General features: G+C 41.8%; 1 protein-coding gene across 6 annotated transcripts in view; it reads right to left on the reverse strand.

Moving 5' to 3' along the window:
* Positions 1-17,857, reverse strand: part of ABL2 (ABL proto-oncogene 2, non-receptor tyrosine kinase) — a 48,575-nt gene extending 30,718 nt beyond the window's left edge. For 5 of the 6 annotated variants that reach the window (XM_050900871.1, XM_050900867.1, XM_050900864.1 and 2 more), the window contains exon 1: positions 17,677-17,857. In XM_050900871.1, coding sequence (XP_050756828.1) covers positions 17,677-17,857 — 181 coding nt within the window. Of the gene's footprint in view, positions 1-9,667; positions 9,697-9,891; positions 9,920-17,676 lie in introns of all 6 variants that reach the window. The other variant, XM_050900865.1, reaches the window with a different exon arrangement.
* Between the last annotated feature and the right edge of the window lie 474 nt (positions 17,858-18,331).

Here is an 18,331-nt window from a genome sequence, read left to right on the forward strand (position 1 = left end):
CAGCAAGGATGCTAAGGCTCCTGCATGAAGCACCAGCAGAGATTCTGGGGCAAACACCCCTTAAGGTCATGCTTTCATCATGAACAGTAGATTGCCTGTGCCCCAAAAAAAGAAAAACCTCTGAAGCACCTACAAAGACCAAGTAAAGCACCCATGAAGATGAGCAGCACTCACATCCATGACTGAAATAAAAGGTGAAAGCCTGGTGAATATCCAGCAGAGACCTGCATCGAGTACAAAATATTCTTTTTCACTAAAAAGACCAGTAAATTAAACATGCAGGGTCACACCTCAGGTTTTGAAGCTGGAAAAGCTGAGTAATGGCACATATCAAATTGTCGCGATCAAATACACCAAGCAGAATCAGCCCTCAAAAGGACTGACGCATCTAGGCTGGCATGTTCTCTTATTAGTAACGTCAAATGTGACTGTTTAATAAAACTTCTATACTGAGAACTGGGTCTAATTAAAATGCAGCAGCAGATTACCAGTATAAGAACTTAATTCCTAATTACTAGAGAAACTAGACTAACAGATTTATTCACAGAACTGAGACTCTTTTGGGAGAAATACTGGTCAATTAATCCATTTGGTTATCCAACTTTAGGTTCACACCTAGTTCAGCTTGAAGGACAGCCAGCCTTTTCCTTTAGCTGTCAGTCTCACCAACTCAATGACGAGCCGCTCTTCATGGGTACTGGGTTATAATTAGCTTTCCATTCAAGGCATACATGTGTAGCATGGTAGAAAGCCATTAAGGCCAAGAACTCAGCGAGCACTGAAGTAAAATATATGTTAAAACCCCCCACCCTTAAACCAGATAAGAGGTGATCCTATTCTTAGAAACTTGGGGAAGTAACCTCTTATGAAGAGATACTGCCTTTGACTTTAAGCATCTGAGTTAACTCATTTCTGAATTTCAAAGATTCTAAAAGGACAAATTTCAAGGGCTCATTTCAGATAGCATTGTATCTCTTTAGCATGGCTGCTAAGTGTATGTGTATAGCCTATTAGATTTTTTTTTTTTAATAGTAATCCTAAACCGGATTCATCAAAGCCCTCACCCAGGCACAAGAGGCAAAACCACTGAACCATTTTGCTAAGGTTTTGAGGGTGCAGACCGACCATGTGGCTAAGTGAACCCAGCAGGCAGCTGCTGCCAGATCGGTGGTTGTTTCCCCTCCTCCCAGCTGCCTCCTTTGCTGCTTCCCACATGCTCGCACCCACGTTCATCTCACGTGCAGTAAGTTGGGTCAGGAAACCAAACCAGCACTTCAGAGTTTTGTCGGTTTAGCTCACTGGACTGGCTCACCATAGGGCTAGATGAGAACTAGTACTGGTAAAGAAGGAGCATGGTGGTGGTGGGGACAAGCTTCTCCTTTGACAAGTTTTCATCACTTCAGCCTTATCATATTGTAATTCAGATGACCAGGATACAAACAGGCTATATCCTGTAAAAGTTTACTTCAAGATTAGGTATTTCCTAGACCAAGTTATAACCCTCTCCATCATAGAAAAAAATTAATGCAAGTATGAAAATTCCTGGTGAATCTTTTGGAAATTATGTATTGTGAATATTGTAGACAGATTATTTATAACGGACTTCATACTACTAGTACCGCTACTGTTGGCCCCATTAAGGGGAAATTACGTTAGACACAATAGACACATGCTTTAGCAGCAGGACTGAAACTAAATGACTCACGCAATTAAAATATATGGAATCTAATGATTTTACTTCTAAAGAAAGGGCAGGGCTTCCTACATAATGACAGGTACAATATAATTATGGAGAAACTGACAGTCTTGGCTTTGTTAATACATGAAGGTGGCTGCTGTAATCTAAGACAAATACATAAATTGCAGGTCATTCCTTTAAATTGGGGAGCAAAAATATTCAGGTCTGGGTGTGGAGGTTTCAAACTAGTTTTAATGGGCATTTCGCCAACGTTACGGAAGCAGTATATCACATGAGCGTGGTAGCCTACTCTCAAGGAAAAAATACAACTGGAAAAATCAGTGTGTGCAAAAAGAGGTGCAACCTGGGCAGGGGAAAAGAGGAAGGAGAACCGAGAGCACACTGGCAGAGCACAGAAAAACACTATGGTCTATATGAGCATTATTTATGTTTAGAGGGACATTGCATCCACACAGTCTCAGACCACCAGAACTCCACCTCTATAAAGAGGTTAGCATTATTTTGACAACTTGAATGGGGATATGTAGCCCTTACAACCATCATTAGAGACTTATGAAAAGAAACACTTCAAATAACTCCTTACCCTAATTAAGATTCATAAACTGAGCCTTCTGCAGCTGTTGAGATTCATCTCCTGTTTTTGTCTGGAGATTTGGGGTGGGGATCATTGTGGAGAGCACAGACCCTGGCAGACATGAATGCTAACTGCGCAGCTGTCTTCAGAGGCACGCTGCTGAAAGGACTCGGCATTCCTCCTCAGCGACCAGGCCTGAGATGCGCAGTCATATCTTTTCAGATTTAAAATTGCATGAGCGCTAACATACAAAGTTGAGAGTGAACACACGTCATCCAGTGATGTGCCTGTTCTTTTACATAAGAGGCAGTCAGGAAACAGCAGCATGAGTATCTCATCCCAAACCATGAAGTTTTTCTACACCTAGATAATTGTTCTCCAGACTTGTGACTAGATGCAACAATATTTTTCCAATGAGGATACGAATTCTATTAAGATCTATTTGCAAACCCTCTAGTAGGTAACCATCTAGATGGCTCATACGTCTACAACTAAACAGTAAGATCCACAATTTTTGCTGAAACACTTTGTCCTTCTCTTTTCTCCTTAAATTACTAACAATGTATCAGATCCCAGGCTTCTGCTGAGGCCGTACCTGTTTTGTGGGTGACTACCCTCACTAGTGCTAACCATGCTGTACCCTTCACCAGCAGTAAATGCTTATTCTCACATGCATTAAATTCACAGCCTACAGAACATTCTCAGTCAGGGCATGCTAATATTATGACTTGATACTACATGGGATATTTTTGTAGCACTTGATATATAGAGTGCCTCACAGTTTTGATATTTTATTCTCTTGACAGTCCTATAGGGTAGGGTAAAATTTGTACTATGCAGAAGAAGGTCTAACGCAAAGAAACAAAGTCATTTGCTAAATATCAGACTGGAATCTATGGCAGAGCAGGACTCAAACTGGCGTTGATCAGCCATCCTTTCTAAAGTGCAACACTTGGAGCTTTCGTTACAAAATCCTTACAGTATGTCTCTAATGGGTAACACTTTCAATACAAAGACATACAACACTTTGAAAACAGCTACTGTCTCGACTATTGATGTTCTCTAAACAAAAACTCCTACACTTCCTCACACTAATGAAGTAGGATTAAAACAAGTAGCTTTAAGTTCAAGCATCAAAAAAGGGAAGAAAATCTGTCATAGGGCAAAGTATAACAGAAAGCCTCTACAGTCAAACTTGGAAAAGAAAGCATGGTCCTGTGGAAAGGGTGCTGCGTCAGTAGTTCTGCTAGAGACATGCTGCATAAACCATCTCGTGTACTCAAGCCTCTCACTTACCTGTACGATAAAACACTGTCTTCCTTTTATAAACTTACTACTCTACCAGTGGAAAACAAATTTAGACTAAACAGCTAACTACTATAGAAAACAGCTTTCTTAACTGCAGTGATTTTTACTCATGCCAATATCTCATTGTTTTATATTTAAACAAAGATGGTACCTTCATGGGGAGAAACCATTTTCTTCAATTCCTGCAAGTCTGTATTCCTGGTTTTAGAGCTGACATTCTTTGTCTGTCAGCAAAGGCAAGGAATTTGGGAACAAACTGTTTCCCAAAGAGCAAAGAGGGTCAGATAGAAAGACACGCTGCATCACCTGTCTCATTTTCAGAACAGATATGGCTCCAAATAAAGATACAAGCAGCTGAGTAAGAATGCTAAATGCTCATAGGAAAGGAAATAGTTCTTCCTAATTCGTCACCAGCACCGATTCCTGGACATTCAATTCTGTTTCCCTTTAAGCCTCATTTCACACAGTATTCACCATGGAATGACACTTGTTCTCAACACACAGGATCATTATCTAATTTCTAAAAGCACAAGAGCAATCCCTGGAAGGGTAACCTTCAGTTTGGTGATATGAAGCACCGCTGTACCAGAGCAGTTTATTCTATGTACTAAAGCCTGCTTCTCTATTAACAAACCAAGATGCTGCTTCTATAATAGCTTCTATGGTTTCAAAAATTACAAGCCCACCTCCCTGTAGGCTCAGGGGGTGCAACATAGGGGGTAACTGTGTGATGAAGAGTGTTTTAATCTTTCTGTAAGAGGAAATAACGGATGGGTGGATTTAACAAAGCCAGATGCCAAGGCCTGAAATGCACGCAAGATCTCAACCTCGTAGTAAATTAGCAAAGTGCAGGGGAGAAAAAAAGGACAGCTACAGCATACCAGAAGTCATGCCTTTGCTTTTACATGATAGTATGCAAGACAGGAAGCCTGTCTTGGTCATATTTTAAAAAGATTTTCATACCTCCTTTCTAGTAGTCTGTTTTAGGACTGATTAACGTGTTTCTTTCAATGGTGCCTTTCACTGACTAGTATTAAAGGGAATGATAAGTGACTTTTAGAAAAACACAAATGCATCCCAATTTAGTGTAACAACTACCCCACAGCTGAGCAGTCAATGATGAACACCACAGTAGCGTCAGGTGACCTTATTTTTTTGTAATTACCAGGTTTGGGATCTCTTTGCAGAGATCCTGTCTCCCAGCCAACCACCCAACTGCATGAATGCTTACTGCAATTCACTCTTTTGTTTGTATTGCTCTATGGCTAAACAACCAAAGACAGTATACTAAAGTTCTCTATCTGTTGCTAATTCACTGCAGCTTCAGCCTCTTTATGGATGTTTGATAGATAACATTCAGCAAAGCACAGTGCTTTGAGCTTCCATTTCAAGGCAAATCAAACAATTAACACAAAGACTAACCTTCTTTCAGATCTATTACCATGCCACAAGTGTTTTGAAATACAGGCTAGAACCACAACAAACACATGTTTCTCTAACAGCCTACAGGATGAGACAAGAGTGCATGACTGAACATTTAGCCTGCAGACAGCTTTTCTGTGTTTGTTTACGCAAAAGTTAAGTCTAAACATCTCCATAAAACAAGCAAGCATTATTGCCATTTTACAGATGAGAAGTGCACAGAAGCAATGAGAAGTGACTCTTAATTCGAGGGCTCAGATTACCCAGCAGACGTATCAGATTTAATGTCTTTTCATGCACGAAAGGTCGCCTACTTACACATAAACAAGCTGGAAAACCTCTCTTACTGGCAGATGAAGTTAGCTAGGATAAAGCCCAACAGAAACAAAACAACTAAAAAGGAAGCAGTTCAGCTCTTAAAGGCAAAAGCAAAATAAACATGTATTCCCTTAAAATTTAAGACAGCTACATCTGCCTTTTGATATTTGGATCTTGCCTGCTTACATAAGACAAAAGTTACTTAAAACACTCTTCACTGTAACACAGTAATGTTGAAAAAACCCCTTCACTTTTCCTAACAGAAAAACCCGTTAGCGATGGATAAATTAAGTCAAAGCATTGTAGCACCCTCTCGTGGTAGGCTGGAAAATCATGTTCTCCATAAGCAGCTGCAATTGATCCTTTTACCTTCTTACTTTAAAATTCACACAGCCTCCTGTGTGCTGCCTAGGTTCCTCAGCTAACGTGGTAGTTCTGCCCAGCATGAGGCTGTGCTCTTTCATACTCACCTGCTCCCCGCTGACAATGTGGTGCATGTTTCAAAGCCTGCTTCCCTGCTCGAACATAACAAGGTGAGCTTTGTGTGGAGAGGGGAAGGTTAAAGAAAGCAGAAAGGCTGTCTAAGAGGTTCCTTGTAGTCAAGTACTGTTCTTGTTCAGGAACAAAATACTTACTGGCAATGCCTCACGCATATCAGCTGCAGTGTAGTTCTGTAACAGCTGATGCACAACAGAAAACACGCTAATAATCAGCACCCGGGGATACCGTTCCCCCCATGTGTAAAGCAAGAAAACTAGCACAGCTCACCTGAGTCTAAGCAGCCTATAATTATGTTGCCTTAAGGCATGCCACTTTCCATAGCTCACAACGCAAGTGAGTACAATACCAGGGCTAAGTCCATCCACCTGTGGCTGAGCAGGTACTGAGAGGCCAGCTGAGCGTTATTCTAGAGCTAGGCTGCACCTAGAAGCAGTTATATGCTTTGCCACCAACCCCTAAAATGAGAAAAACATTTTATTTAGCAGAAACACTAACAAGGCACACAGAAGAAGTCATTGCACCTTCACTGTCATGGTGCAAGCTTGTGTGTTGATGGAAAGACACATACCAAGTGTCTTACTCAAATTTAGCTTAACCATTTGACAAAAATTAGATGGAAGCTATACAGACTTACATCAAAATAAGAAAGAATTAGAACTTCTGTACAAGAGTACAGACAAGGTTAGCTTTGACAGACTTAAGCATGTGGCCTATTTCAACTTCTCAAAGCATATCTATACTTATAACTAGGTGCTAAAGTACAGAAATTACCACACAATTAAATGACTCTGATGTAGAGGGAGGTGCCCTCTTTAAACATTTTACCCCTAAAGAAGCTAAATATAATTAATTGTGATGACCTAAAAAGAGAAAATGAAAAAATTTTCTGACAAAACAGATTTAGTACTGTTATGACAAAAGCAAAAATTAAACCTGCTGGCCTTCTGTTTCACAGGATAGCTATGGCAGGCTACTCAAATCATCATTTGAGCATCTACTGACTTTGCACATCAATCCTAAGCCATCTAATGCACCTCTGGAAGAAAAAATTATGAGAAGTGCACTAGCTGTTCTTCCATAGTTCATATCAGACTCAAATTTATTAGATTACTCGAAAAAAAATAGATCTCAATTTCTTCTAACATGAAAAATCAGCTCCTTCACCGCTATGTTGCAAACCTTAATATCCACAATTTTTCGAGATCCTGAAGAAAAAAACTAAATATAACTTGAAATACTAGCACCACAAGACACTATAGACCATTTTCCGACTTATTCCACGGAGCTTCTCTAGACAAAGCCTTTTTAATCTGATAAAGTACCTCTGCTTTCTCTGTTTACTCTTGGAATTTTTTTTTTTAAAAAGCCATAAATCAAAACTAAGTAAAACCAACAAATATCATCCTGAATAACAAGCATACAATTTATGATTAGTGGAAAAGTATTTTGCTGTGCTTCACTGGGTAATTGGGCCAGAGCACAGGTTTCACACTGATATCAATTACAAAAGCACTGTTCATCCCTCCCCAAGCTGTATAGTCGCCCTGCCTCAAAAAAAGACAACAAAACCTACAAAACCCCACTCATCGTTCCTAGTCAGGAGAAAACGCAAGAATTCTCCGGGGCCTGCAGAGAGCTGGCTCTCACTATTTATATATGTTAGCACCACAAATTATAAAGCTCATTGTGGCTTACTTGATGCCAATCCAGTCATTATAAAAGCAGGTTTGAAAACAAACCAGAATTGAGTGATACCACCACAAAGTGATCAAAGAAACAACTTTCAGAGCATCTGTTCAAGGTCTTGCCTATACCACAGCCTTCATGTTTTGATCAAGGTGCCATTCTAAAAGTAACTTTACCGAGACTCGACTCTATTAATATCAACAATATTCTAAAGAGCACATGTAGGACACTCAGCAATTTAAAGTTCAAGTTTGAAGTACTTGCTATTTTAACTTTAGTATCTTAAATCTGAGCCCAAGAGCTGCCAACTATTAGACTGAATTTTTTTCTTTGCCGGTTTAATAGATGAAAAGATGAAAAAATTTAATTTATAGGAGAAAAGGAACCACAAATCAGCTCTCAGACAAAGGATGCTGTTTCTCTTTCACTTGTACTGAAGCGAACGGTGGACATAAAGCTTTACAATTAAAACCTGTGTTCTAAAATAAAACTGCATTAAACACAAGCAGTGAGTAAGTCCACGCTTATGCAATCCAGCTCAGGCCAGTATAAGCTTGAGTTCTGCTGCACCCAGTGACTTAAGGAAGGAAGGAAGCTATGCCATTATTTCAAAAGATCTTCAAGGTTATTCAGATCTCCAAGAAGAGTCCATTTCACTCTTCCTAGATGACATAACTTGTACCAATTTTTAAAAAATTTGCATAAACAGACTTCTTTTATTGCTGAACAGTCACCATAGTTTAATTAACGGGCAAGTTCTGACATATTAGATTGCTGGTCCAGAAATAACACTTTAAAATTCTTTCTTTTTAAATCTCTTCAAGGCTAATCTAAATAATTTTTCCAGTTTTCTTCTACTATTAAGTAAATTTCAGAGATACTAGTATAGCTGTATCTTGTCTCTACTTCTGCTCTCGGCTTTTCTAAGCAGCAACACAAAATTGATATTCTCATCAGTTGCACAGCCTCCCACAGGTTTCTGAATAGCAGCAGTAAAACTGAACAGTCTTGTTAACTCCATGACACTGCTGGTTAGCAAAATGAACCCTGAGCAGCAAAGGCTTTGAAATAATCTTGAGAAACTGAGTTGACCCTGTAAGCTAAGGAATGCCTCATTATATTAATTTACACTCCAGCTTGGGTTTGAAGGGTTATCTTCACAATCCAGGGGCTACAAAATTAGAATGTACAAATGTTTTTGGTTTTTGTCTAGAAAACAGATCCGTCCTCTGTAAACACCTTTTAGACCCCTGATGTCTAGGGTAAATGTAGGAGGTAATACTAATCTACTTGGATATAACAATATTTAAACAAGCTTCTAGGCTAGGCCATTGTGGAGTGTACACAGATTTGCAATGAGGAAGTGTTTCTTCACTTTGCAATTCCTATATGTTTTGGTGTGTCTACTGTATAGGCTGCTCTCTACAGTCAACTTTTCCAAAAATTATGGGTCTAATTGAACACAGAATCTGAAAAGCAGGAACGCTTCATGACCTATGATACATACTACCACCATAATAGCCAATATTAACATCATTTCTTTCAACCAGAAGCCAGCCTGACACCTGTTTCAAAATGAGCCACGGTGCTGAGCACACTTAACCCGCAACAAAAGTGATTATCGGAATCTTATGCCAATCCACTGTAAATCCCACATGTGAACTCTAAAGAGTGTGCATGTGTATCGACTATTCAATTGTATTTGATTCTACCTCTGGTAAGAAGGGAACAGGAGGAGGAGATCTTGTTGGTGGGTTTTTCCTTCCCAAAACGAACAGTCCTGCAAATTAACATTTTGTTGTGCTCCAGGAGCTTGGAACTCCTCATCTTTTTGTGCCTGGTATCAGTCATCAGCTATGTCAGCCCTGAATCGGTCAGGCAGTTGGACGAGATGATCGTTGAAGGTCCCTTCCAACTGAAATAGGCTATTCTACTCCATGTGGGGAAACCCCCCCAACCAGTATGCTGCCCATTACAGGGATATCAGTCAGTAAGCCACTTCGAACTTATCATAGATCAGTTTAGAAGACCCACAAGTCTCATTCAACAATTACTAAATATATCCAAGACTGTATTTTAAAACATTGTATTTCAACTGTTCAGCTTTGGAGATAATCTCCAGTGTACTGAAATGCACTATTAGGGAGAAGCTGCAAGACCAGCTTTTACCCTTTTCTCTTTTTCCAGTCTTTCCTTATTGCCGTTCTTTCCTCTCCAGCATTATCTGTCTTTCTGGAGATACTCTTCTCCATAGTTGTTCATCCTACATATCCTAGTTGAGATGACAACAAATAGGAACAGCAGAGACACGCTTGATGCCTTGTTGTTGGCATTATTGTAGGAGAAAGGAAGGAGAAATAGACTGGGAGGCGCCCAGGGTCACAAATCCAGAATGTTCTCATCCCCCTGTCCTCTAATTTGATTCCTAATTTGACCCCACCAGCAGCAGAAGATGGTTCCTATGCCTTTGCCATATATAGCTTATAACAAGAAGCTACTGCGGTTTCACTTCAGTATTAAATAACAACAACAAAAAACCACCAAACAAACCAGGAAAGAGCCCAAAATCCAAACCAGTAACGTTATCAAATTAAAGGATGAGGGGATGCAGAACTGTCCTATAGAAAATGAGTTTTCCTTCATTGACGAGCTACTTTTCTTACATAACTGTAGTCCCAATTCTCACATCACTATTGTCATAGAATACTTTCAAATCAACATAAGTGAAGCTCCAAGTTTATTAACACATGTCATTATTTTTAATGGAAGTATCACAGTAAGATTAAGATCCTAAGGACAACGTTTGGGAGGGAAGGACAGGAGAAGAGGAAAGGCATTTCTTCAAGAAGTTCAGTCTTAAAAGAAATATGTTTAAATGGCGTTTAAAGAGCACGAGAAGATTGAAATAAAACCAATTCAATTCTTAGTGAAGTATTTCTGTGCATCTTTGTCTCCCCCTCAAAAAAGGCAAAGTTATATTTGGACTGTTCTTTGAAATTCCTGTAGTGATTTAGCTGATACTGAAAGCCACCTATTAAAAAGTTAACTTATACACAGTTGAAGATCAGCAATCATATTGGGAGATGCACATGTCTTTATAGAAAGCCCACAAAGCACACGAAACTTCCTAAGCAGATATGGGTAACATAACTAAGCTTTGTTGTTGTGGTTTACAGTGTTACCAACAGGAAGCCTCAATGGTTTTGTAACAGTCACTTATTGTAGAGAGAATAATCTCTATGGATAATACCATGATCAGCCTTTAAAATAAAGTATTTCATAACCACAAAACCAGAGAAATGTCAGGGATGATGCAGTAACAGTGAGAGAACCATTACTTCAGACCCAGCAAGTCAACAGTGTTACTCCACTCAGCACAAGCTTTTGTTTCTTTCCTGATGTGTTGAGGGAAAGAGATTGCTGGTGGTCCAAACAACTATGAGAAATATTTCTTTACCAGTCAATACTCTTCTGAATGCTGCTAAGAACGACCCCGTATGCCTGCTTCACAGATTCACCTGCAAAGCCAGTCAAGGGGCCATTTGTACTACAGCTGCCAAGCTTTGCGTCATTCACAGTTACACACTAACCATTTGGCAAGCAGTGATTTAAGATATCAGATTCTGAAACAGTTATAATGTAGGTGAGGCTTTATTCTGTGGTCATCCATTCTTGGCTTTCTGAAATACAACCAGGTGAAAATGAACTCAGCAAGTCACTAAACAAAACCTGACTGTATTACTTTTAATAAGTTTCACACGCATCCCTACTGGAATAAGTATAAACTGCTGTTTATTGTTTTATATTAGTTGGATTTTAACATAGTTTCTTATGAGTGTGAACTAGTCAGCTGTCAGCAGTATTTAGAAGACAGTTCACGGATAGGAAGTATACTGGAAACATTAAGTTGTGACAACTAAGAGAAATGGGCTAGAATAAATCATGTTAACGATCACCTAGCTTGATCTATAAAACAAAGATCTAAAAAGTATGATTTGACTTCAGCAAGGACTGGCCTGCTTTAAGAACAAACAAATATGACATATGCTGAAGTAAGTGGGTCACAGAACAGGTCACTTCTCCTGAACACCAGTGAAAACATGATTTCAAGCCTACTGTCCCAGAATCTGTAATTAGTACCAGCCACAAAATATTCCTGAAGCCAACCCTGCTACAGCATCTCGAGGAGATAGTCCAACTATCTTCCAACTCTAATTGTGTGAGCTGTCAGTCCCGCTAGATTAAAAAAGATGATTTAAGCCACTTGTGGCAATTTGCTTTTGTGTCCAATAGCTTACACATTCACTTTCCACCGATTGGTTCACTTGGCCATGTCCCTATTTCCAAAAAAAATCCCACAATTTTTTTTTGCAAAACATTGCACTTGCAAGCAATAGCAAGTTTGTGAAATATTGCTAGAACAACTTGTACCACACCATCTGCTACATGTGGAGAACTGAGAAATCAGAGATCTGTCTGGGCTTTGAAATTTGATTTTTAAGTTAGTTCTGACTAACATCTTCTGAAGTAACTTCATTTCAGTCTTACCTTCTTCACACTATGTTCCCCTCTCTATGTGAAAAGTACATAGAAAATATAAATACGCCAGGAATTATAACAGATCCATAGTCTGTATTTTATTGTCCCTTCCATCGAGTTGGTAGAGTCCTCTCATTTGCGAAATACAGCGTGCAAAAATCCCAACTTATGACAAGGTATAAAAATGAGTATTGAATGCAACTGAATCTGCAGGAATAACTTGGATATCATGGAGAATGATGCAATAGAGAACACGCCTATAATTTCATGTTCTACAGGAGATGTTCCTCTAGACACTTAGCTGAACTATCCTTTATTCCCCAAATAATTAGTTAAGAGTTATTTATACATTATGGTCCCACAAGATTTCTGATCTACAGTACAAAGAGTCAGGCACTGAATACAGTGATTATATTCCATCTGCACAGGGCATTTACTGACAGGAAAGTCTGCGGGCAAGTAGCTCTGGCCCGAGCTTGCTGCATTTCACTGGGATGAAAAATAAAGAATATTTTAGGCGGCCCACAAAGTGCAGTTGTTAAACTGACCCTATTTTTTCTCCTTCTTTCCATTTTCCTGCATCCAGCCCTTCAGTTTCACTGAATTTCAAAGGGATAGTGTTATTTATGCTTCTTCCTATTTTAGAATGTTTTTATCATGTGGCACAGCACTCCAACTGCCTTAGGGGAGCTTTAATGATAATTTTATTTTTAAAAGTATAGGCTTATCTTGCCTGACCTTGATGCACATAGTAAAAGGTTGCTAAACTCCTCCTCTAGAAAACAAAACAGGGAACAAATGTCCTGCGCCTGCTGGATCAAAAGCTCAAGTGTGGCAGAGCCTTCCGCTACCCCAAAATATATCACCAAGGCAACCGTAGCAGTATTGCAAACAGGTATTGCAAAGGCTTCCCAGCCAGAATTTAAATAATCTGATTTTCCTGCAGTATGTTTTCTACAACACTCGGCAAGTCTTTTCGGAGATTAAAAGCATGCTAACACCATTCCAAAGAATATCTTGGTACAGTAGGCAGTTATCACTGCTCTTCAGAAAGAAAATTAGAACATGTCACTGTTCAAAGGTCATATGAGGAGCCGAGCAGAGCCCATGCAACTTGAAGTTGTTGGTTGTCATCAGTTGTACCCCTTCCCTCAAACAAACTACTCAAAGGATAAGGAGATAACCTACTTCCCTGTTCTCTCCCCTATTCCTTCTCTGAAAGGGAAAGCAAGCTCATCCTGTAATGGCACCAAGTACTTCTTTTCTTTTCTGGTTGCACTGAACTGTAAGAATTTGATCATAACCAGTGTTAGCTACACCTTCTCCCTCTTGAGCAGTTGTCCCTGTGGTACTAGTTAATTCTGATCCAGTGTACATGGGAACACTAGTGTTTGAATAATCCTTCTGTTTACACTCTTCCTTTCTAGTGCATTACTAGCAACCAACATGCTTGATGATCCATTGCTTGCTTTTGTAAATCACAGATTACATGCTAGGAATGCTCGCAAAGGGGCACTTTGAAAGGCTAATTGCAAAAGGCTGCAAAATCCATGACTATCTTTTGCATCTTGGAGAACTCTGCTCCACGGCTAACAAATCACACCAGTATATCAGCTTGCTTAGGACTTTTCTGCTCAACTTCATAGCAGTGCTCATGGAATTCAATATTATGGTGAGCTGAAACCCTCAGGCGTCTGTTCTCATGATAGAATAGTGGGGTGCCACAATACAGATTTCCTTGTTCTTTCCATAAAACAGAAAACATCTTCAAATTCCTTGCTTATTCCAAAAGTACATCCTGAAGTAGGTAGTGCCTGTATACCTATAGTGCTTCTCCTACACAACTGTAACACAGCAAACACGCTTGGGACAAACTGGTTCAATTCAATCTCTTGATTTTTCAAGGACAACTAAACTTCAAGTTAATTGCGTAAAAATGCTTGTCTCAGGTTTTCGGTAGCCTCACATAAGAGATTTTACACTTTATTGATTTGACACAAGCTGTTCTTCAAAATCCTGTAGCAAAATGGGTCGAGGCTGAAAACATTGTTTACTTCCATCCTTTTCAAAAACAATCCAGAAGCAGCAACCCCTCAAAATCAATCTCGGCAAGGGTACTTACTAAGGTTCACATCACTCCTGGCACAGTATAGTATGAAACTTTGCCAACATGAGCTGAGGCAGGGGTTTATACCTGTAAGGGTCTAGCATAGTCAACAGGTTGTCTTCCTCACATCAATGACTGTATCAAGGAAAGTCAAGGAAGGTAGATAATCCAGGCTCATCTTTGGCTGGTTTAGTCACTGGTCCAAGAGTGCTAGCCCATAATCCTGTGCTTTTTCCATCACTTTTCATACACAGTGAATACATGTCCTAGAGACAGGATGGAAGGTTCAGGTTCAGAAAGAAATGACTAGAAAAGAGGAGTCCGGATCAAGTAGTATCGCCAACAACCACAGCATCTCAGCAAAAGAAGTGTAGCACTTAAAGAAAGCTAGCAGAAAGCCAGGTTAAGTAAAACCAGAGAACAAGGTCAGTAAATGAAAAATAAGAGTAGAAGTTGAGAGGAAAAAAGTTCTCTCAGACAAGGGGAGTCAGGATCACAAGAAAACAATTTCTCTGAGAAAGGAAGTGAACTCCAGATTCAGGAACACAACAAAAACCTTTGGTTATTGCCCAAGACAAGTATTTAAATAGGTACCCAACTTTGACTAGCATTTGATACAGATTATTGAGTTGTTCACTCATTTCTAGTAAAATGTGCATGGAATCAGGGAAAAATTTAACATGGCTGAGGTATTCACCAAGACGGGATAGGAGTTTGAAGCCTGCCCTGAAACTCTCAAAAACTGGATTGCCAAAAAACCCCACCCCTTTTACATAATCTATAAGAATAAAAAGCTGTATCTTATTTTCAATAGACGCATCTTCCTTTACAGTCTGCAAAGAAAATAACAGAAGCAACAAAAACCTAAGTAAAATGATATCCATTACCTTACTGCTGAAGCAGATAACCTAAGCAATATAAATAGCAATTGTTTTAAAAGATACAATCGCTGTGTCGTGGTTTAACCCCAGCTGGCAACTAAGCACCACACAGCTGCTCCCTCACTCCCCCCGCATCAGGATGGGGGAGAGAATCGAAGAGTAAAAGTGAGAAAACTCATGGGTTGAGATAAAGACAGTTTAATAAGTAAGCAAAAGCCGCACACACAAACAAAGCAAAACAAGGAATTCATTCACTGTTTCCCATCGGCAGGCAGGTGTTCAGCCATCTCCAGGAAAGGAGGGCTCCATCACACGTAATGGTTACTTGGGAAGACAAAATGCCGTAACTCTGAAAGTCCCCCCCCTTCCTTCTTCTTCCCCCAGCTTTATATGCTGAGCATGACATCATATGGTATGGAACATCCCTTTGGTCAGTTGGGGTCAGATGTCCCGGCTGTGTCCCCTCCCAGCTTCTCGTGCACCCCCAGCCTCCTTGCTGGTGGGGTGGTGAGAGAAGCAGAAGAGGCCTTGACTCTGTGTAAGCACTGCTCAGCAATAACGAAAACATCCCTGCATTATCAACACTGTTTTCAGCACAAATCCAAAACATAGCCTCATACTAGCTACTGTGAAGAAAATTAACTCTACCCCAGCCAAAACCAGCACACGCTGTTATCACAGAGAAATGTTCTTTTTATATGCCACTGAACAGTTTTATTCAGAGCGTGTTGGCTTTCCCGGCTTGTTCTTGTTTCTAGGTCTAGGGAAGACAGAGCAGAAGGACTGGCAGAGCGCATAATTTGTCTATTTGGTGTGCATGCATGCTTAAGGAAGCTTTTTATGTCCATTTCTCTGCCACTACGTGTAAATAATTCTCCCTACATTCTACCTTTAAAATTTAGTAGGGCAGAGGGAGGAGCTAGACAGATTTGTTCAGGATGCTGTACTATATTACTATTAAAACATGCAGCAGTAAATGAAAAGATGCGCTTGAGTCAGTCTTAGCTGTGTTATTGTGAAGTAATTACATGTCCCCACATGCTGTATCGTACTTCCCACAAATGTCCTTTCTGTCCTCGCATTGTGAGAGCAAGAACCAAATAGTCATCTTGGTACCAAAACATCAAAAGATAAGACAGTTTGTCATTAGCAGGAATGCTCTTGCCTGCTAAGTCACACTTAGCAGTCTATACAGCAATTTTGCTCTCCTGCTAAAGACACAGACTTCAGCTTACTGAAAGAAGCCGGGTACGCGCATAACTTTTGAGATCTGCTCCTAACATTGTGAATTTACAGTATTAGTCTATTTGATAGTAATTTTTCTGCCAAAGTGCCTTTTAAAGTACAAAAATACAAAAATGACAGAGTAAAACATGAAGTTGATGATACTTCAGTTGAAAGATGCAATAAAATAGTAATCCTTAGTTTTAATTGTAGTAATAGTGGGTCAGGTGTTTCAGCAAGCACAGAGTTCTGTTTTGGTTTTAAAGTTGATACTGCTCCCTGAACTCAAAAGCTGTGATAACACTGAGATTTTAAGAACCAGATTTAGTGCTGCGCTCTTGTTTTGATAGATACTTACATGTCAGCAGTCAGAGCAGATGATATTTACATTTAGACTGCTGGTTGCATGTTCCTTAATCTTTTTGCCTATGCTCATTCTATTGAACAAAAGAAAATATGTATTGTCAGAAGCAGCCTTGCTCTATAAACACTGACATCTCTCTCCACCTAAAGCCAAACCAGCCAAGCTCTCCATATCAGATTCAGTTCTTTAGGATTAGAGATGCATCCGCGCATCTATTCTCAACATGCTCGTCAAAGCAGACAGGTTTCAGTCAATCATACCTTCCAAAACTTGTGCATGATATTAAGATGTTGCCAAATAGATATAATAAATTAAAAAAACATAGTTACAAAGGGGGATTTGAAGTTGCAGGGTCCTCCCAAGAGAGATTACAGAAACTAATCATGTTGCATTAAACATTTCCGGTATCAGTTTACAGCAATAAGAATAGAAGTGGACAGGCAAAAACTTCAACTGAGAATCAGATGGCAGCTATAATACCCCAGTCAAAACAAAATCGTTTGCTTTGTCAGGAGCTATATAGCAACAGAGACTTACAGATCTAGAAGGGCAAGTTATAAGCGCCTCAGTAAACAGAAAGACAAAGCACATGCACCGTTTACCTTTGTAAACAAAACCAGAGCTAGGAACCGGTGCAGTGACAGCTACCAAGCACTGCAAGTCTTGATTCCCGGTGGTGCCACCTCGCTCCTGCTGTGGATGACGGGGAGTCCCTGTCCCCAGCTCCGCGGGAAGTTTCTCCGGCCCCGAGCTCGCTGCCAGGCTCCGGGCTGGGCCGAGGCAAGCATCCCCCGGGACGTGGCAGCAGCGGCAGGGACTGCCCCGCTCTCCCCGCCTGCCAGAGGCGCCTCTCCTCACCCCGGCAACTCCCGCAACTCTCCCCTCCCCCAATTAAACCAACAACAACAAAAGAGGGAGGGGAGGAAGGGCGATCTTGCCCCTTTCCCCCGAGCCCCCACCCGACCCTCTGGTGGGGGGCGAGCGCAGGCGGGCGCCCCCCCCCCCCCCCGGCCCCTCCCGCCCGGCGGCGCAGCCCCCGGCCCGGCCCCTCACCGTGCTGGGTGAAGATATTGAAGCCTCCCTCAGCGGTGCGCCCGGCCGCCTCCCGCCGGCGGCCCGCCGGCCTGGCCGCGCTGCTCCCCCGCAGTCCCCGCGGCTGCTGCTGGTGCTGAGGCGGCGGCTGGTGCTGGAGCCCGGCGCCCGGCTCCCCGACGCGGCCCACCTGCTGCCCCATCGCCGCGCTCCCGGCCGCGGCCCGCGCTCACATGCCGCTGCCGCCGCCGCCGCCGCTCCCCGGCCCGGCAGGCGGCCTCCCGCTCCTCCCCCCCGGCGCGGCCCGGCGGCTCCCGCCCGCCTCGCCGCCCCCGCCGGCCCCCCGCGGCGCTCCGGCCTGGGACTCACGGACTCGCCCCCTCAGCCCCCGCCGCCATCTTAAACCACAGAGCGCCGGGAGAGAGGGGACAGAGCGGCTCCCGCAGCCACCTCCGGTCCTCCGAGGGAGGCCGCCCACCCCGCCCCCGGCACACACGGCCGCGCACAGTCGCACACGCACGGCCGCGCCGGCAGCGTGGCTGTGGCGGGGACGGGCGCAACGAGGGAGCGTGCCCAGGCGTGGGCTGAGGGGCGAGACCCCGGGTTACTTGCCGGATTGCGCCCTCGGAGGGTCCTCCCATCGTGGCCACGATTTGAGGCCGGGCGACCCGACCGA

The sequence above is a fragment of the Gymnogyps californianus genome, chromosome 8 (assembly GCF_018139145.2).
Source record: "Gymnogyps californianus isolate 813 chromosome 8, ASM1813914v2, whole genome shotgun sequence".
Lineage (NCBI taxonomy): Eukaryota > Metazoa > Chordata > Aves > Accipitriformes > Cathartidae > Gymnogyps > Gymnogyps californianus.